Genomic DNA, 22,360 nt, shown 5'->3' with positions numbered 1-22,360 from the left:
GATGTTAATGATCCACACAAAAAGAAAACAATGCGACTGAAAACACAGCGGTCAGCACAATTAAATACTCCATGTTACGTCCAGCGGCCTGCGTTCGGCAGGTCACGCTGTTGGCTCGCGCACAGAATGCATGTTTATTATTTCATCTGGGGTTTGTTTTCACTGTATTTGCCCCCGAGTCCCCGGCGTAATCAAGTGCCTATGCGAACGGCTCAGGCCCTTATTGCTCTGTGTAGCTTCTCGCCCCAAAGCAACCTACAGTACAATCGGCCTCCCCGAGAGGCTGCAAATTTCATTCGGCTCAGCAGAGAAGAATTGAGGCACTTTATTAGTCTGTGTTGTCGAGGAAGAAAAAAAAGGGCCTTTGTCAGGTTACATGGTGCATAAGGTGCTGAAGGGGACAATAACAGACGGCACTGTGCTTCGAAGTCTGATTCTGGTGTTCTCTTGCGGATTTATTCGTTGCTTTTTTTGGTTTTGTTTAATTTCTTTGGATTATGGAGCTTTGGCCTTAGCTTTTTTATCACAGAGGTTTATGTTGAAGTTTACAGAATGAGATTTCAGTGCAAATCAAGCCTATAAAAATGATCATCGTTAAGGTTGGGTCGATAGTTTATGCCATTGTCTATTGCTGATGGCCGATAGACATCACAGTGCTGAGCTGACATCTTGATCCTCTGGCCCGTTGGACAGTTTATCAAGGATGTATCACTGGATCGTGTCTCACTATAGTTGTTAAACATGATATTTAATTCAACTTGTCTCTGTCTAACAACTCTTCGGTCTTTCGAATCTATTAGGTAACGTGTCACAGCGTTAGTACACTTAGCTAATTTTTTTGTACTTTTAGTTAATTTTAGCGAAAACCTCAGATACTGTTGGTTGGTTCCTGTTGGTTGTGCACCTTTTTTACCAACCAAGTTTGTCGACGCCATTAAAATGACACAGATCCCTCCCGCGGAAAAAGTGACTCTGGTGGTAATTTGTGTGTAACTTGTCTTAATTTATTTATGATTTGGTTATGGGTAAAACAAAGACCATGCGGGTCAGGTAGTTGAAACGATAGGCTACAAATAAGTAATTCATAAATAATTAATTCACCGCTGCCTATGACGGCGATGCCATCGTCCATCATGATGTTTCACAATAGACATCGTACAATGCCAAATTGGTCAATTTAACTTACAATAACCCTTAAGTCCCAAAATAAGTAGCCCAAATTTTTATGCTAGGAAAAAATTATTATTTTTTTATTTAAAAAAAGGAAAAATCAAGAGAATCAAAAAATCTATAAAATGATGTTACATTTTTTCCCGGTGATGGGTTGCAGCTGGAAGGGCATCCGCTGCGTAAAACAAATGCTGGATAATTGGTGGTTCATTGGGCTGTGGTGACCCTAGATTAATAAAGGGATGGTGTTAAATTTTGTAGTTTGCAATTTTGAAAAAAAAAATTCTTGAATTTAAATGTATTATCTTTCTCTTTCTAAAGATGTTTGGTGACTAAAATATTATTTTAATATATATATATATATATATATATATGTATATATATATATATGTATATATATATATATATATATATATATATATATATATATATATATATGTATATATATATATATATATATATGTATATATATATATATGTATATATATATATATATATATATATATATATATATATATATATATATATATATATATATGTATATATATATATATATGTATATATATATATATATATATATATATGTATATATATATATATATATATATATATATATATATGTATATGTGTTTAATAAATCTGTTTTGGTTGGGGTCAATAGCCTGTGGTTAAGTGCGCCGACATATAGCACCATGGTGCTCACAGCGACCTGAGTTCGATTCCCGGCTCAAAATCCTATGCCGATCCTTCCCCTCTCTTTGCTCCCAATGCTTACCTTCTGTCCTCCACTATCCTATCCCAATTAAAGGTGAAAAACCATAAAAAAGAACCCCTAAAACCCTTTAAAAAATAATAATAAATAAATAAATATCCTTTGTTCAAATGTATTGCTTATGTTCTCTGAGAAATGAAAAAAAAATTGTCAAAATGGGGTGTATTTATTCTGACCACTGTATATTTTCAATTTGTTAGTTTATGAATTCATTAATAATTTGTTTCAATTATTTACTTTCATTAGTTTTAGAGTCATTATACCCATCAATGGTTGAATATTAACATATTAGTGCGATTCAGATTTTAGATTTGTTTAATGTTATTTAATTAATTTGTAATATGAAATTTGAAACAAATATATTTTTTAAATAATAAATCTTATTTTAAAATTGGAGCAAATATCATCAGTACATTACAAAACAAATAAAAAATGTTTTACTAAAAGAAAGATAGAAAATAAATAAATAAATAAACAAGTAAATAAATAATACAATATTATAATAAATAAATAAAATACATACATAAAAATAAATAAATAAATATAATATAATAATAATCTGGGGTCGCCACAGCGGAATGAACCACCAACTTATCTAGCACATGTTTTACACAGCGGATGCCCTTCCAGTCACAACCCATCACTGGGAAACATCACATACACTATGGACAATTTAGCCAACCCGATTCATCAGTACCACATGTCTTTGGACTGTGGGGTAAACTGGAGTACCTGAGGAAACCCATGCGAACATGGCGAGAACATGCAAACCCGACACAGAAACGTCAACTGACCCACCAATAATAAAATAAAATAAAATACAAACACAAATAAATAAAAATAAATAAATAATGAGATATAAAAAAAATAAAAAATAAAATAATATATATATATATATATATATATATATATATATATATATATATATATATATATATATATATATATATATATATATAGTATAGAGTGTATATATATATATATAAATATAGTATAGAGTATAGAGTGTATATATATATATATATATATATATATATATATATATATATATATATATATATATATATATATATATATATATATATATATATATAGTATAGAGTGTAGAGTGTATATATATATATATAGTATAGAGTATAGAGTGTATATATATATATATATATATATATATATATATATATATATATATATATATATATATATATATATATATATATATATATATATATATATATATATATATATAAATATAGTATAGAGTATATATATATATATATAAATAGAGCCAGGGCCATTCACAATAGCTTGTCAGGACTGGGTAAAACATGTTTAGGATGTGTTGCTTTTGTCATGTTACTATAAACATTCGGCTTCAGGAAACTGTACAGGTAAGATGTGTGAGAGAGCAAGGCAGATGAAAAGTGACAGGTACCGTCCTGCGCATCAGGGAAGGACACGTCAGTATCTTTCACTCCGGGACGCCGAGGTCACGTCTGCTTTCCTGCTGTCCTCTTTCTCTCTGTCCTTCTTCAGCTCAACCTCGGCCTCGCTCTGCATCTCCTTCTGTTGTGTTCAGAGCTGCAAACATCTCACATTCCCTTTGATGTCAATCAGAGAGCTGAACAGCCCTCATGCGGACCACTGCCTGAATGCTGTTTACTTTACTGAAGGGCTTTGACGTTGCGTTTCAGAGAGGGAGAATATGTCAGTCAAACACATTTAAAACAATGATGAGTTCAGAAATGACCTTTATTTCTTATAAAAAAAACTAAAGTTAAAGGAGAGCTGTGTTCAAAATCGAGGTACTACAGTGGATTTGGATTTGAATTTACTTCACGACTGTTAGAAACAAATGTTCTGTAGTGTGAATGTGAGTAGTAGGTGTACTACAGATGTACTGTATATGCCATTTGTCATTATCCATACCTGTCAACCCTCCCGTTTTTCCCGGGATTCTTCCGTGTTTTTTTTTTATCATCCCGTAAAGGTATTTTCCGTATTTCTCCCTAATTTTCAGTCTGTCTCTGAAGGGTGGCAAATAAACATTAAAGATTAAAAATCCTCCCCATAAGCAACCCATACCGCCGAACCACTAGGGGCCGCCCCTTGCTCTTAAATGTGAGTCTGTTCTGTGCTTTCGTTTTAATTAGACATAAAAACACTTTGAAATAAATTAAAAAACGGCGGGATTCCCTTCCTTTTTATTACATGTGCCGTCTCCCCTTCATATGCAATCCTCAAAACATTCATATAGTGGTGTGAGACTGTCAGCTGACGCGCTCCATAGTGATAAATAGACGCCGTTTCCCAAACGGATTCTGTACACCTGATTTGAAGCGGAGTGAAAGTCTGGGTTTTGGGTACGTGTTTAAACAGACATTTACACATAATTAATAATGATGATATCTAAAGATGTCGATCTTGGTGGTTTTGTTTTTTCAAACACAACTAATTTCATCCTAAATGAGCATAAAAAGTTAGAAAAGCAATCAAAAGCTTTCATTATAATGTTAGATGTGTGCATTTTTAAAGTGACACCTCTGTTAATCAAACGAAAAAAAAAATCTAAATAAATAAGAGATTCATTTGTTGCTCTTTAATCAGAAGTTATACAGTGAGGAAACAGCTAATGAGGTTTGATAGCTTGATTGTATTTCATTATAATAGCTATTAATTTTAATAAGTTGAACTGTTTGCTAATTTATTTGCTGGTAATGTATACTATTTATTTTTTCTTTTGTAAATGATAATAATAAAACATATTACTGACCATTTAACTGCTTATTTATAATGAAACAGCTCCAGAAGAACAGATTTAGTATTTGGGGATTTTTTTAAAGGGGGGTCAGGGGAATCCCTTATTATGGTATGGCATATCCCTTATTTTCACATCCCAATGTTGACAGGTATGCATTATCACATGACCCGCCACATGACATGCGCTGTTTCACTCTCATTCATAAATTCTCTCGCTTGACCTATGGGATAGGGAAGTGTTCTTTGGATGCACACTTCAAAATCTTGCCAGAAGTTTTGCCAGATTTTTTTTTACTACTATACTACTACTACCACTACTACTACTCTAAATCCGGATGTACTACTCTGCTCACATACTGTGTTTCACATATTAATGTATATAGTATGGAAGTATGTGATTCCAGACACAGCCAAAGTCTTGTAGTCAAGGGAGGTAATAAAATTCATTTAACAAACCATACCTTCGGCTTAGTCTCTTGACTGAGTAATTTATTAGAGGTCGCCACAGCAGAATGAACCGCCAACTATTCCAGCATATGTTTTATGTAGCTGGCTGCTCTTCCAGCTGCAACCTAGTACTGGGAAACACCCATACACTCGCACATTCACACACTTATACACTACGGCCTATTTTAGTTCATCCAATTCACTTATAGCGCATGTCTTTGTACTTTGGGGGAAACTGGAGCACACTGAGCAAACCGAAGCGAACACGGGGAGAACATGCAAACTCCACACAGAAATGCCAACTGGCCCAGCTGGGACTCGAACTAGCGGCCTTCTTGTTGTGAGGTGACAGTGCTAATTACTGAGCCACCGTGCTACCCGATCATACCTTTTCTTGCAATAAAATCAAATCTTTTTATTCCTGGGGTGTGTCAATATGTCATGTTAATAAACTGTAAAGTCTGTGTGAACTGGATGTTGCTGAGACTTTTATTTCAGTATGTTGATGTTCTTCCAACTGATTTGGAATATTGAGTAGTGGACGGGGCTTTGTTTTTGCGCATTCCAAAAAAACCAAGGGTAAGAGTGGTGTGTGTTTTTTGTGCCATGAATACTAAAAAAAATAGAATGTTTCAACAAATGTTTAAGCCGATCAGCTGCTTTTGCCTTCAAAGAAATGAATGGCATTTTAAAACATATTATAATTCGCATTAATAGTTTAAATTGTAACATTCAACAATATTGTAGGGGTGGCGCAGTGGGTAGTGCTTGTCACCCCACAGCAAGAAGGTCGCTGGTTCGACACTCGGCAGGGTCAGTTGGCATTTCTGTGTGGAGTTTGCATGTTCTCCCCGCGTTGGTGTGGGTTTCCTCCGGGGTCTCCGATTTACCCCACAAGTCCAAAGACATGTGGTACAGGTGAATTGGGTAGGCTAAATTATCCAAAGTGCATGTGTGTGAATGAGGGTGTATGGGTGCTTCCCAGTGATAGGTTGCAGCTGGAAGGAGAGCCGCAATGAATGACAACAATATTGTTTTTTTCTGTATTTTTGACTTCTTTCATTAAAAACATTTTTGTTTATTATTTTTTATTAAATCATATTTTTTTTTATTTTGTGTTGTTTTATTTTATTTTACTTTACTTCATTTTATTTTTAAAAATCCATTTCTTTTCTGGATTTTTAATCAAATAAATGCAGCCTTGGCGAGCAGAAGAGACTTATTTCATTAAAACAGTTTTGTTTATTTATTTTTATTATTAAATCATTAAACAATTTAATTTTGTTTGTTTGTTTTGTTTTGTTTTGTTTTGTTTTGTTTTGTTTTGTTTTGTTTTGTTTTGTTTTGTTTTGTTTTGTTTTGTTTTGTTTTGTTATGTTTTGTTTTGTTTTGTTTTGTAACCAATGTTTTTATTAGTTGTCCACAAATTCATGTAGATTGATGTTTCATAAATTAGACCACCTTTTTAGAAAATAAAGTTCTTTATTGCAATTTATGGTTTAATGAGGAACTTTTTTTTACAGTGGATAATGGTAATAAAGTTCTTTATGTCATATACAAATTTGTTATTTTAAAGTAGCAAAAATTGTTTGAATTATTAAAATTGTTAAAGTTATTTAAAGGCAGCACAGTGGCTCAGTGTAATGAGTGCTGATTACAATTTATAAGTAATCTCAGCCCTGAACATCATACATTTGATAACTTTTTAAATGGTTGAAGAGGGAAATAAACACCATAGATTAAGTCATGGGTGATACAGTGACTCAGTCGCCTCCCTGCAAGTAGGTCACTGGTTCGAGTCCCGGCTGGACCAGGTGGTATTTCTATGTGGAGTTTACATGTTGTCCCCGTGTTGACGTGGGTTACCTCTGGGTGCTCTGGTTTCCCCCACAGTCCAAAGACATGTGCTATAAGTGAATTGGAGAAACTAAATTGGAGTGTGTGTGTAATTGTGAGAGTGTATGGGTGTTTCCTAGTACTGGGTTGTGTCTGGAAGGGCATCCGCTGCGTAAAACATATGATGGAATAGTTGGCTGTTCATTATACTGTGGCGACCCCTGATAAACAAGGGACTAAGTCGAAGGAAAATTAGCAAATTATTTAAAATTGGTTGTCATTTGAAGGTTCTTTGGGTTTTAATGGTGGTTCTTTTATGAAATCGTTGCAAAACCTCCCTTTCAGATTTTTTTTAACAGCACTGTACTCCGGGTCTTTAAATGATAAATTAAATGATATTAATCATATTATTCTGTCTATATTTTGTCATTTTTGGGGTATTTATTTATTTTTTTAAGCTTTAACAGTGTTCCATGTGTGTTTCCACAGGTGCAGGCTAATGTCGAGAAGGCCTTGACTCTATTTGGTCAACTCCTCACCAAGAAGCACTTCCTGCTGACATTTATCCGCACACTTGAAGCTCAACGCTCCTTCTCCATGCGTGACCGTGGCAACGTGGCATCGCTCATCATGACAGCTCTACAGGGAGAGATGGAGTATGCCACAGGAGTCCTCAAACAGCTGCTCTCTGACCTCATCGACAAGAACCTGGAGAGCAAGAACCACCCCAAACTGCTGCTCAGGAGGTGCGAGACAATTAATATTACAGTCACACTGATACACACACACACAGGTAGTCAATCAAAAAGGAGAGCTTTAGAGCTTATAAAGGCACAGTGGCAAAAACTGCATGTTTAAAAGTGTCAGAAAGCTGCAAAATACCGACTCAGCGTATGGAGGTAGGAATGCCAAAGGGTACAGGAAGATACCAAATCTTGTCTACTTGAGGCTGTGTTCACATTTGACAGGTTTGGTTTGATTAAAACAAACTCTAGTGCAATTTCTTTGAAAGTTTTATTTTATTAAATGTGAATGCTGCCATCCAAACCTTGGTCTACTTACAAAAGAACTTTGGTGTGGTTTAAATAACGGATACAGTGTAAAACCCAATAAGTTAAGTTAACTCAAACTGTTTGAGAACTGATTGCGGCAAACCATTTAAGTTTTTAAACAAAATAGTTTGAGTACTGTAAACTTATATATTGTGTCACATACACATATATCATTTGTGTTGATATCATCAAACTTTGTGTATTAGTAAATTAAACATTTTAAGTTTAGTTATCAAATCACTGTTAGTTCAATTAACTTAAGCGAATTAAGTCCAAACAACTATATAGCTACTTAAATAGTTTGGTATTCCTTCTAGCATCAGAGTAAACAGAAAAAAGCATAATTAATTCATTCATAACTAATTCGTTTAGAGTTCTGCACTCCAATCCTAACCCAACAGTAAACTTTATCAAATGAAATGAGTGTAGTTAACTCAAAATTGACTGAAAGTTAATTCTAGCCATTTAAAAAGAGTTTTGAACTCTGTGTTGAAGGTTATTAGTTAATCAAATACCTCATTACTTCAGCTTAAATGGAGTAAGTACACAGTATTCATATAGATTAGTTTAACTCAAATGGTTTGTTGCAATCGGTTATCTCAAACGGTTTGCGTTGCCTTAACTTATTGGGTTTTACAGTACTCAGTTGGTTTGAGTTTTCCTCATTTATTAGGTTTTACTGTGCTCAAATTGCTTTGTTTACTCAAATGGAGTAAGTTCACAGTACTCAGGATTAGTTTTTGAGCTGAATTAGTTTGTTGCAATCGGTTTCCTCAAACGGTTTGAGTTACCTTAACTTTTTGGGTTTTACAGTGTGCTTAATAAAGTCAGTTTATGAGTTACCATAACTCTTTTTCGTTAAGTCAAAGTAACTTTAAAAAAATTATAAGTTCATTTAACTTATTTCATTTAGTAATTTTCACTGTTAGGTTCTGCAGTGTAGACATCAAATGGAACAATGTTTAGAACTTTAAAAGACGTGGAGTGATGCGATGGCTCTTCTAATCTGTTATGCGACTCTTTTAAATATCTCCACAAGTGATCGTAGAGGTGTGGATGCATCTGTACCAGCTCTGCTACTCGACCCTCCAGTGTAGGGCTGCACAGTATATTGCACAATGATTATTATCACGTTAATAGTATATGAAGAGTTCAGAGTTCTTTTAAAATGATAGCTTTTCTCCTGATCGATGTCGATGTTTATTTATGTCACTTTAAATGCTATTAAAATAACCTATTTATCGCAATAAATGTGAAATAACTGAACCTACACACAGGAACCTTAAACAAAATTGCCATTTTAGAAAACAATTTTAAGGCGGCACTAAGAGATTTTTGCGTCTGAACTTCTCATATGCAATATACTATTTTCCCCTCTTCTCTCCCTCACTTCACCACACAACAACCCCAAACTGAGTGTGCCTCACACAAGTGACTGGGCTTGACAAATAGATAACCTGCAGATACCACATTATTTCATCCCTCTGACACTTTAACCGAGACTTGCACCAGTATTGCACATTTGCACCAGAGGCATTGTTACAATGACCACATATGTGCATTTTTGATGTGTGTATCACAGGGGTGTGTGAGCTTGAGAAACCACCTGTAAGAACACTCTTCTCTCTATATATAAAAAAACTCTTACTATAGCACCTAAATTTCTGAACACTAAGAGTTCCTTTGTATAATTACCTCTTCTTGTTGAATCTCTGAATGCCTCCTCAGTTGTAAGTTGCTTTTTACAAAAGTGTCTGCTAAATGTAATGTATATGCAATATCCATATTGCAGACGTGTGTGATAAATTACATTTATTTTATGCATAAGTGATGGGAAGTTCAGATCATTTTACTCACTTGGACCTTTGAGTCTCGTTCAGCGAGGTGAACGAATCTTTTTTGAGTCATTTTTTTCAATTCATTTAATTTGCCAAAGTGAAGTTTATTTATAAACTAATTTCGAGAGGATTACGTGCTTATGATTGCTTTCAGCCAGTCCCACATTATTCGATTTATGATTCACCAATCAGACGATTATTAAGCCACTATAAATACCCTAAGTTCTAACAGCCATCTTCGTTTTGAAGAATCCCCCTTCCACCCCTACTCCCCCTCCTTTTCTAGATGGGTGGCATGGTGGTCCAGTGTTTAGCACTGTGGCCCAGTGGTTAGCACTGTTGTCTCACAGCAAGAACGTCACTGGTTTTAGTCCTTACCAAGCCAGCCAACGTTTCTGTGATTTTACACGTTCTCCCCATGCTCACGTGGGTTTCCCCCGGGTTCCTCGGTTTCCTGCCACCATCAAAAACATGCAACTTGAGTTAATTGACTAATCTAAATCGGCACCATAGACATGCTCCTAGTAAGTAGTTGTCTCTTAAGAGCAATCACTATCTGTTCATTAGCTACTAAAGCAGGGGAGTTCTCGAAATCTTCCTGAGCTCAAACTCCCCTCTCGCCTTGCAAACGGGAGGGAGCCCCGGGCTCGAGGATCTTATAAGCTCAGGGCTCTCTCCTGGGACAGCATGCCAAACAAGCTTATAATCAATCATCAGCTAATTGTGAACTCTTAATACTCTAATTGTGAAATCTAAATAATCTTTTTTTTTTTTTTTTAAGATTTATTTTTGGCCTTTTTGCCTTTATTAACCGGATAGGACAGTTTTACAGACAGGAAGCGAAGTGGGAGAGAGAGAGGGGGTAGGGACGGGAAATGTCCACGAGCCGGGATTCGAACTCGGGACGCCCTGAAGTGCTATTGCACCATATGTCAGCGCGCTAACCACTAGGCTATTGCACTGACAGAAAATAATCATGTATTGTTTACCTGGTCTTTTGTCTATGATTAGGTCAGCTCACCTCTTCTGACAGGTCTTCAAACTTGAGTGGTTCATTCACGTCACATAGACACACAGCCTCATATAAGATTAACCAATGCACACTGTCTGAGACAGAAAGACCCATGATTAGTTCACCTTTTGAGTCTTTCGGTTTATGAGTTGTTCGTTCATCAAGTGACAGTATGTAAAGAAATAACTCAAACCGAGGACTTGAGAAATGAACGGATCAAATCTTTTTCCGGCTCTAAATGCATATGATTGGCTTCTGTCCTCAGGTGATGAATGAACGACTCAAACCAAGGACTCGAGAAATGAACAGATCAAATCTTTTTTTTTTTTTTGGCTTTGACTGCATATGATTGGCTTCTGTCTATCATATGATAAATGAACAACTTAAATCGAGGACTCTGGAAATGAATGGATCAAATCTTTTTCCAGCTCTAAATGCATATGATTGGCTTCTGTCTTTCACGTGATGAATGAACGACTCAAACTGAGGACTCAAGAAATGAACGACTCAAATCTAGGACTCAGGAAATGAACAGATCAAATCTTTTTCCGTCTCAAAATGCATATTGGCTTCTGTCTTTCACGTGATGAACGAACAACTCAAACCTTATAGAAGACTCCAAAAATGAACTAATTTTCTCCTTCACCTGCACAAATGTGCGCATGCTCGAATGAACGAATCACTCTCTGAGAGGACTCATCATTCTCGAGTCATACAAAATATTTGTAAACGTTTGTAAAAAACAACCCATCACTAGTATGGTTTGGTTGTTTATCTAAATTGGACTAATCAGATGGGGCCTTACTATTTTTATCCCAACCACCACAGTAGTTGCAGTTCAACCCAATACAGATGTATTTTTATCACCTCAGTGAGCTTTTACTACATTTCAATAATGTACAATACAATCATTGTAATGTTTTCCAATAGTTCATAACTGAAAAGAAACATTTGGAAAATTTTATAAACTGCTAAGATGCATGGAGAGCATTTTAAAATAAAAACATCAAATATAGGTAGCCTAAACCATGACGTTAGCATAAGAAACCTTAGCCAATATTACAAAATCCCTCTAGCCTGAAAAAAAAAAAACACCTGAGAAATTTCTCTCTAGCACTCCAAAGTTCACCGAAGTCAATATTCTCCATCTCACACGACTCTCAGCCCTGATCTGGCCAACTTTACCGGAGTGCGCTAATGAGCTTTTCAGGACACTTCCACCCCCTCATGAAATACCTGTTGTCCCATTCCATTCACCTTATCTCTCCTTCTCCGTTTTATTAATGAGCATATAATTTAATAATAGGCCCTTATGTAAGGAAGTAATGGGAGTGGGTAAGTCTGTGTGAATGCATTATTGAACAGCAGAAAAGGCTCCTGGTGGGCCTGAGGGAGGAATGAGCCACAGTTAGCCGACTGCGCTAGCACTCGCTCGCGTTTGCCAGCTACAGATGAATTAGAAACATTGAAGTCCATTAATTACAGCATGCTTTAATTACTTCTGTTCTGGGGGAAGCTTTTGGGGGTCTTCGGCTGGCGACAGGTTGGCCATTAATGGACGACGTCGCCCAATTACTGTAATTGTCTGGTCTTAATGAAGATTGGTGGTTTGTTTTGGAAAAAGTGTAGTTTTTGCCCAAGCACCAAATTAGAAGGAGCCTTTTTTTCTTCAAGGCTTTTTGGGTTGAATTTGTATTGTGTGAACTTGAATTCTTATTTTCTTTCTATCTCTCTTTTCTTCCCGCTCTTTTAGGACTGAGTCTGTTGCAGAGAAGATGCTTACTAACTGGTTCACTTTTCTTTTGTACAAGTTCTTAAAGGTAAGTGTATGCAGTGTATACAGTGTTGTTTAGTTATGATTTGTTAGCACCAAAACTGCTGGAATGTGCTGGAAAGAGCTGGAATAAGCTGCATTGAGACCTGCAAACCAGCATCAACACCTACCTTACCAGCATATGCTGTTTTTTCACAAGGAAAAGCAAAGCGAAAATCAAAAAGGAGTAAGGATGCAGTACGTAATCGATCAAACTCATAAAAAGTATCTTCGCTTAAAAATCAGAGGGTCATGTGACCACAAATTTGAATGGGAAGCATATGGCAGCAGTGGGGATTAGAAAGCGCACTTGAGAAATCACTGTTACTTTGCATTTACTACATTGTGTGTTTATAAGTAATACAGGTAGAACACATCAAGTTGTGTTACATAAATAGCTTTCTTAATATAATAACATTTATACTATAATAACTATAATATATAATAACATATAATATATAATAACTATAACTATAATAACATAATAACAAATAAAATAACATTCTTATTCCTATTATTAGCATAATGTTACAAAATATCAAGAAACGCCATTCTACATAACTCAAATGTTTCTGCACATTGGAATTTACAAAGAAAAATATCAAGCTATTTGACTCTGTTTATGGAATCCACACTTGTGGAAATAACCCAATAAACACATAATACCACTTGCAACGTCCATGGCGGTTAAAAAAACAATAACTATAATGGAACTATAACAAAATGCAATAAAGTTAAAAAATGTTACTTAACAAGAAATTAGTAGGTCAACGTCACCGCCAAAATATCAATGGAGTGGCTTTACAGCAACTCTGTGAATGTTCTTGAGTGGCCCAGCCAGAGCCCAGACATAAATCCTATTGGACATCTCTGGAGAGATCTGAAAATGGCTGTACACCGTCGCTTCCCATCCAACCTGATAGAGCTTGAGAGCTACTGCAAAGAGGAATGGGCAAAAATTCCCAAAGACAGGTGTGCCAAGCTTGTGGCGTCATATTCAAAAAGACTTGAGGCTGTAATTGCTGCCAAAGGTGCATCAACAAAGTATTGAGCAAAGGCTGTGAATACTTATGTACATGTAATTTTTCAGGTTTTTTATTCTTAATAAATTTGCAACAATTTCAACAAATCTTTTTTCACATTGTCATTATGGGCTATTGTGTGTAGAAGTTTGAGGAAATAAATTAGTTTAATCCATTTTGGAATAAGGCTGTAACAAAAAATGTGGAACAAGTTAAGCGCTATGAATACTTTCCCGATGCACTGTATCTGATTAATATTGGTCGGGACCCCCTAATTACCCAGTGCCCTAAGCGGCTGCTTAACTCGCCTATTGGTGAAGTCTGCCCCTGACAACAATAATGCGTCCAGAAGGTTTATTCATCAGAAGGTCCAAACCCATACAGGTAAGGTCAGAATTATTAGCCCCCTTTGATTTTTTTTTTTCCTTTTTAAATATTTCCCAAATGATGTTTAACAGCAAGGAAATTTTCACAGTATGTCTGATAATAATTTTTATTCTGGAGAAAGTCTTATTTGTTTTATTTTGGCTACAATAATAGCAGTTTTACATTTTTTTAAAAAACATTTTAAGGCCAACATTATTATCCCTCTTAAGCTATATATATATATTTATTTATTTTTCAACTGTCTATAGAACAAACCACTGTTATACATTAACTTGCCTTGTTACCCTAATTAACCTAGTTAAGCCTTTAGATGTTACTTTAATCTGAATATTAGTATCTTTAAAATTGTCTAGTAAAATATTTTGTACTGTCGTGATGGCAAAGAAATCAGTTATTAGAAGTTTAATAAAACTACTAAATCTTTCCGTTAAACATAAATTGGGGAAAAAAAATATACAGGCGGCTAATAATTTAGGAGGGCTAATAATTGTGACTTAAACATAGACAGAAGGCAGTCTGTCAGGGGGCAGCTAGGTCATAGTTCATCCCTAAAGGCACCTCTGCATCTGAGTCTCCATCAGCTTATTTCTCCCTCTCCTTTCCCTCTGTGGTCTCGTCTCCATCCGCTTCCCTCCATGACGCCTCTCACAGAGCGTGATTGAGCAGCAGGATGTCGCGTCCTCCCCTGTCTGTCTCTCCGTCTCCCTCTCACTCACACATTAGCAGCTCTCTGGTTTTATTAGTTCAATCATGCAGGGCTCAGCACGCAATGGAAGAATTTTAATCAACAGGAGACGGGAGTCCAAAACACTTTCACTTCACAGAAATTCATTTACACATGACACCAATTTGAACGTGCTGTCGCATTGTTCAAGAATGCATGGCTGTTTGCGAATGTACAGTTTATGCCGGCTGTCATTATTTATTTAATATGTTAATAATGGATTTAGGCCACACCGATGGCCACATTTCTGATATATTTTGTTCATGACAGTGTTTTAACTAATAAATGAATAAAATAAGCAATATATGTGGCCATCTGTATCATGGTAATGTAGCAATTTAGTTTACAGTACTACACGCAGCTTAAAGACGACTCCTAAATGTGGAATGAAGTCACATGTATTGCTCAGAGTGTAAAAATCTTGATAGTTCTGTGGGTTTTTGTCTATCCAAACTGATCTATAATTTGTATTTTCTATTGGATTCAAGTCAGGTTATTGGCTGGGTCTTTCTACAGTTTGATTTTCTTACTCTGAAAGCATTTAAGAGTTTCCTTGACTGTGTTTTGGATTATTGTCTTGCTGCAATATCCACCCTAGATGTTGGACTGAAGCAGCTGATATTTATTTACAATGATGCAGGGCAGAGGGTTGCTGAATAACTTCTTAGAGATTTCAGCTGCTGTCTGAGCTTTCACTGCCTTTCTACACCTTCCTTTCTTCATGTGTTCATTACTTTTATCGTCTGCCATTTCATTTTATTACACATTTGTATTAACTACATTTGTAAACTAATTAGCTTTGCTTTCTTTTCATATATATATATATATATATATATATATATATATATATATATATATATATATATATATATATATATATATATATATATATATATATATATATATATATATATATATATATATATATATACATATATATATATATATATATATATATATATATATATATACATATATACATTTATTTATTTATTTATTTGGTTGTCATCAACATCTGGTGAAAAGTCACAGCACCTTTAAAATATGTTTTCTGACAAAATGGTGACATCTTGAATACTTACTTTCCCCATTGCATGTGACCCTAGACCACAAAACTATTCATAATTGTAATTTTTTTAATTTATTTTAAATTCATGTATATGGCAAAAATTAAGAGATTATATCTGTTGTCTTGTCTGTACGTCTATCAAATCTCTTTTAAAACGAATGTATAATAAAAATTGACCATTTACTATGTCTATTCAAATGCTGGAAAAGAGCAGCAAGAATTTAACATTTTTTGAGAAACAAGGAATTTAAGCAGATTTAGTCTGGCATGAGTCTGCCATTTTATTTCATTAATTATTAATAATATTTTGGATGAACTCTTCTTTTCAGCCCAAATCAGCCAAATTCAGATTTGCTCACTTGAAGTCTGTTTCAAGCTTTGACTGCATGTATACAGGCCTCGTCTGGCTCTTCCGCTAGCTGACAAAAGTTCAGAAGCAGACAGTTTGAAATCGCTAATTAGTATTAGGAAACGCTGCACTGTTTTAGATGGATGGGATTGTGGCATGAGTTAGTGGAACTGACAAGCTGTTGTCACCAACACACAGCTTGTAATATCACATAAGACGAGGCGGCTCCGAAGCAAACTGACACGATTCAAACCTTCCCAGGAATCACTCTCAATAATTTTTTATCAACGTTCTGGCCGCGGTGGTGCTTTTTTAAACAAGGTCTGCTCAAGGCTGTGGTGTGGAATAATTGATCCGCTAGCGCTATATTTCAACAGGATATTTTCCTGCTACTGTTCATTAGCCCTATGGGTGGGTGAGGTCTGGCGATGTGGTCTGCGCTCTTTTCTGTCTCCGTCTTTAATGAAGCCGGAGTGTGGGATGAGGTCTGGTCTCTCGGCTGCAGTGGGGGTCTCGAAGAGTGATGTATTTGCGCTCCCTCTCGTTAGCAGCTGTCGGCTTAATTAGCGCAGATGCTAACGAGACGTTAACAGCATATGGTGGGAGGGTGGGTGGAGTAAAACAGGATGAAGTGATGGAGGAAACCAGGGGAAGCTGTTTGGTGCGGGTGTGCTCGAGGCGGAGGGAGACGGCGGGTTTCCTCGTTTCACCGTGCCCATCATAATCACTGCGGTCGGGGGGTCGGCTGAGGAGGGATATGACAGCTTACCATCTTTCACATGACTAGCGAGTTTCTTGTTAGAATTCAATCAGTCTTTGGAAATTATGACTTGAAATTTGGAAGCTGCAATGAATCAACTTGCTAATCACTACTTTTGGAGGCAGAAGCAAGCGATTAGCTAGTGTAGACTACAAAATCTGAAGCTAAAAAGGGAAAGATTAATAATTGACTATTTTAGCCTTGGAAACTCTTTGCAGGTAAGATTGTAGCTTTGAAATCATTGTATAATCTTCAGTAGAAACTAGCTAAATTGTATTCATTTTTGGTCAAATTACATATGCTATGTAGAATTTGAACATGGATATATACACTAGATATTGCATACGGACCCTGAGCATGCGTCAATAGTGCCGCCACAATTGCTTCCAGGACAAAAGTCATTCAACCACACTAGTCAACCACAAAGCCAATGTAAAAATGTTAGACTTTAGCAATGTATGCGGATTTAGTAACGAGAAACCAAATCACAAAGGCAGAACATTTCATAGGTAACCATCGGGAAACATCGGATCATAGATATATGTATATATGTTTATCTATCTCTGGCTCTGGATTGCCAGTCCTCCACTGCTCCTTGGTCCCACATTCATTTCAAAGAAGCACTACCCAGTACTAAAATGGCGGCTCTATTGACGCATTTCTTCCAATAGACACCAGTAGCGTAGACGACATCTAATGTAAATATATAGAATATGAAGGTACAGTACGATACATGCTAATTGTAGTTCCTGCCCTAATTGCATCAAAAAAGTCAATGTCTATTGTAACTTTAGATTCTTTGTAGCTTCTGCTTCAGAAACTTTCATTTAGCAATCTGAAGCTATTATGAAATACATTGTTTTGACCGGTTCGGTCTCCAAAACGTTCTTGCAATTTATTGTAGCCTTAGATTGTAGCTTTGAATCATCTGTAGCATCTGCCTCAGAAACTAGCAAAAGTTTATTAATTGTTGATCAATTCACAAATGCTACATGTAGAATCTGAAGGTACAATGAAAAAGATTGGTTTCTGTCACAATCTCATTAAAAATTCAGTTTCCGATTCTTTGCAGCTTCTGCTTCAGAAACTAGTGGTGATTAGCAATCTGAAGCTATTATGAAATACTACTTATTGATAGTTTCAGTCTCAGAAACCCTTGGCTCTTGCAATTTATTGTAGCTTCAGATTGTAGTTTTAAAACATTTGTAGCATCTGCCTCAGAAACTAGCAAAAGTTTATCATTGGTGGTCAAATCACATATGCTACAAATTCTATGTAGAATTTGGAGGTACGATACATACTAATTGTAGTTTCTGTCATAATTTCATGAAAAATATTAGCATCTGATTATAACTTCAGATTCTTTGTAGCTTCTGCTTCAGAAATTAGCATTTAGTGATTAGAAGCTTTTATGAAAAATATGACTTTTTTTAAAGTTTCAATCTTAAATGGCATTTTGCTCTTGCAATTCATTGTAGCCTCAGACTGTACCTTTGAATTATCTTTAGTATCTGCCTCAGAAACTAGCACAAAGTTTATTAATTGTTGGTCAAATCATGTATGCTACATGTAGAATCTGAAGATACTCACTAATAAGATCGCTAATAGTTTCTGTCACAATCTCATTAAGAATTAAGCTTCAGCTTCATATTCTTTGCAGCTTTTGCTTCAGAAACTAGTGATTAGCGATCTGAAGCTATTATGGAAGATTATTTATTGACAGTTTCAGTCTCAGAAACCCTTTGCTCTTGCAATTCATTGTAGCTTCACATTGTAGCTTTGAATCATTTGTAGCATCTGCCTCAGAAACTAGCACAAGTTTATTCTTTGGTGGTTCCAATGACATTATAGCCTAAATGATATATAGAATCTGATGGTATGAATACAATTGCTAATTGCTAAATTACTATTTCTGTCACAATCTCCATTCAGTTCACCTTCATTTGAAGCTGTTTCAGAAACTAGCAACTAGCAAGTTTATTCACTGTACAATCAGATTTTAAAGCTCACAAAGTGTAATCTGAAGCTTCAGTAAATTGCTAGTCGCGGGTTTCTGTCATAGAAACACTATACTTCTGCTATAAACTTCCGATTTTAGCTTCTGCTTGAAAAACTAGTGATTAGAAGTGCATTCATTGTAGCTTCAGACTTTGTGTGAAAATCCGCTTTTATATGTTCTTTCTGTAATCTGATGCTAATGTAATTGCTAATTTCTAATCTCATCACAATATAGCATCAGATTGTAGCTTCGGATCCTTTGTAACTTCTGCCTCAGAAACTAATGATTAGCAAGTCTATTCATTGTAGCTTCAGGTTTTGTCTGGTAGATTACCCAATGATTGCTCTGTAATCCGAAACTGATTAATTGGCAGAAGCAAAAACTAGTGGTTAGCAAGTTTTTTCACACCACATAAAATCTCAATCTTAATGAATTGCTAAATGCTAGTTTTTCAGAAATTCATAATGGTTCTGTGGGGTAATGTGTAATACAGAAAATATGTTATCATCTGACGCTACAGTGACTAAAATTAAGCACTAAAAGATTAACTGGTTTTAAATGAGATTATAAATCCAAAGTTAGCATTTAGCCCTTTCATATTAGCAACAGAGTTGTTGAGTTTCCACCAAGCTTGAGTTTGCTTTTTGTATTGTCCAAACTGTATGAATTCATATCTGCTAGCATTACCTGCTAACATTTTGAATTATTATTTTGTTTTCAGTTTTCATTTTACTTGTAGAAGTGCAAAATTTAGATTTAGTCAATTTCTGTTTGTTTTTATGTTTATCCTATTAGCATTTAATATATCTTTATATCAGATTTATTGTTCAGTGATTGATAAGTTCAGTGATTTTAGTCTTAGCTAACAACACTGGTGCTTAATTGGTGCTAATTGCCCAGATTAAGTCATTACTGTGTGTACACTGCAAGCACGAGACTAGCTAGCTGCTAAGAGAAGCCTGAATCCAACAGATACGTATACATGTATGAAACATGAAGTAACTGAAAAACAAAGCTGTTTGTTAGTGAATGAAAGATGTTAATGCTAATGTATAAAACAGCCTATGAGTCCTAACCCCATCCGTCTCTCTCCACACCTATCCGTTTGTTTCACAAAGGGGTTTAAGTGCTTCCTCCCAATCGTTAACCTCCATCTATCGCTCTCTTCTTTCCCCTGCGTTTAAACTGTTTGTCTTTTTCGAGAGGGCCTTTTTGAGGGTGTGAGAGGCTAATGGTTGTATTGATTGGCAAGTCCTTGTGATTATTTGAAAGCGCTGCGCCATTATAGCTGCTTGTTTTTCACATCTGAAGTGACAGTTTATTGGTAATCAAGTTTAGCTCAATATACATACCTAAAACGCATTTTACGTCTGGGTGTTACTATGAAAGGAAAGAAGAGCTATTGATTGCGTCATCTTTTTCTTTGTCTGTCATTTATTATGAGGTGAAAAAGTTACAGTCAGTGTATTTATGACATTGTCAATGCACTGTTGTTGTTTCTGACACACTGTCTCTCTCTCTCTCTCTCTCTCTCGCTCTCTCTCTACAGGAGTGTGCAGGTGAGCCGCTCTTCATGCTATACTGTGCTATGAAACAGCAGATGGAAAAAGGCCCTATAGATGCCATCACTGGAGAGGCCCGATACTCCCTCAGCGAGGACAAACTCATCCGACAGCAGATTGACTATAAGACTCTGGTCAGTTGATGCACATACTCACTATACAGCACACTGCATTTGCTTCTTTATGCCTCTACATTTCAGATTATCCATTAAAAACTGCCAAAATTTACTGTAAAAGCCATATACTGTAAGCACTATTTTTAGAATTTTCCAGAAATTAATTAAATTTTGCAACAGAACACACAGAACACTACTAAAAAAAGCTACAGTTTAATAAAAATGCTTGTTTTTTTCAATTGTACTGTTCAATGCTCTCTGTTAAAAGTGATTAGTTGACATTAACTTAAATAAAATTGAGCAAACCAGTTGTAAGTTGGAACTGTTAAGTTTACTTATAATCAAGTTGATTTATAATCATGCATAATTCATTTACTAATCATGCTAAGGCACTGAAGTTAAATACATTTAAGATGCTTAATATGCATTCAATTTAAAATGCATACTTACAGAAGCTGATACAGGAAGACTGACAGAAGGAGAGCCATTTTAAAATGATAGTTCACAAAGAAATTACAATTTACTCCCTATTTACTCTCCCTCAAGTGGTTTCAATGTTTTTTTCCTGTGTTTGCGAACCCAAAAGGAGATACCTGTAACCATTGACCTCCATAGTAGGAAAGACGAATAGTAAGGATGTCAGTGGTTACACGTTTACAGCGTTTTGCCAAATCTTCTTTTGTGTTCAACAGCAGAAAGAAACTCGTAAAGGTTTGAAACAAGAGTGAGTAAATGATGACATAATATGGTGAACTACTCATTTAAGCTTTATTTATAGACGCACAAAACAATTTCTGAACATTTTTTTTGTGCTGAAACGAATCAACATTTCCTTTTTTTAAGCCTCTGTATTTAAGATTATCTATTAAAAGCAGCCACAATTTACTGTGAGAAACATATGACCACCTTTTTTTTTTTTAGAATTTTCCAGAAATTGATTGATTTTGCAATCCGAAAACAACTAAAAAGTTACAGTTTGAGTAACAAGTTTTTTTTTTTTTTTCCAATTGTACTGTTCAATGCACTCTGTTAAAAGTGATTGGTTGATATTGCTTTAAATAGTGAGTAAACCTTTTACTTTGGAATGGTTACAATGACTTAATTTTATAACTATGCACAATTCATTACTTAATAACTTTTAAGGTAAAGGGTTTACTCACAACTTTAATTTAATAATGGTGCAATAGGAGATCTTGGAAAAGGCTAACGTTAACCTGATATCACTGATTTCCCACCTTGCAAATCACCATCCAAAGACACACCTCCTGAACACATGAACACACTGTAGACAACATCAATACAATTAACATTCAGATAACCTTTGGTAATTACTATAGCAAACTTTAAAAATAGAAGATATGTCTTTTGTTCTCTGTCTGAACAGTGTCCATGAGATTACGAAATCCTTTCTGAGCAAACAAGGCATGCAATGGTATGCAATTACAAATTTTGACAGGCAGGTATGACAACCTATCACAATGTTAGGACAGAATGTTTGGACAAACTTTTCTTGGTCCTACTTCTTCCAGGGAATGTTAATATACATATAAATACATTTGGACCACTTATTTTAATAATTGCTCTCAGGATTAATTGTTTTAACAAAAAAAAAATAGTATCTGAAGACAATCACCCTATTGCACCTAAGTCAAGCCCTGTCTTATGCCGACTGCAC

The 22,360-nt window shown here is 35.4% G+C and overlaps 1 protein-coding gene across 1 annotated transcript in view; it reads left to right on the top strand.

Moving 5' to 3' along the window:
• plxna1a (plexin A1a) overlaps positions 1–22,360 on the top strand; it is a 454,670-nt gene that overhangs the window by 394,858 nt on the left and 37,452 nt on the right. Inside the window, exons 22-24 of the mRNA XM_056449070.1 lie at positions 7,472–7,728; positions 12,638–12,704; positions 20,557–20,703. Of these exons, the coding sequence (XP_056305045.1) occupies positions 7,472–7,728; positions 12,638–12,704; positions 20,557–20,703 (471 nt within the window). The remainder of the gene's footprint in view (positions 1–7,471; positions 7,729–12,637; positions 12,705–20,556; positions 20,704–22,360) is intronic.

Source organism: Danio aesculapii, chromosome 23 (genome assembly GCF_903798145.1).
Source record: "Danio aesculapii chromosome 23, fDanAes4.1, whole genome shotgun sequence".
Taxonomy (NCBI): domain Eukaryota; kingdom Metazoa; phylum Chordata; class Actinopteri; order Cypriniformes; family Danionidae; genus Danio; species Danio aesculapii.
This window is presented reverse-complemented; position numbering and strand designations above follow the sequence as displayed.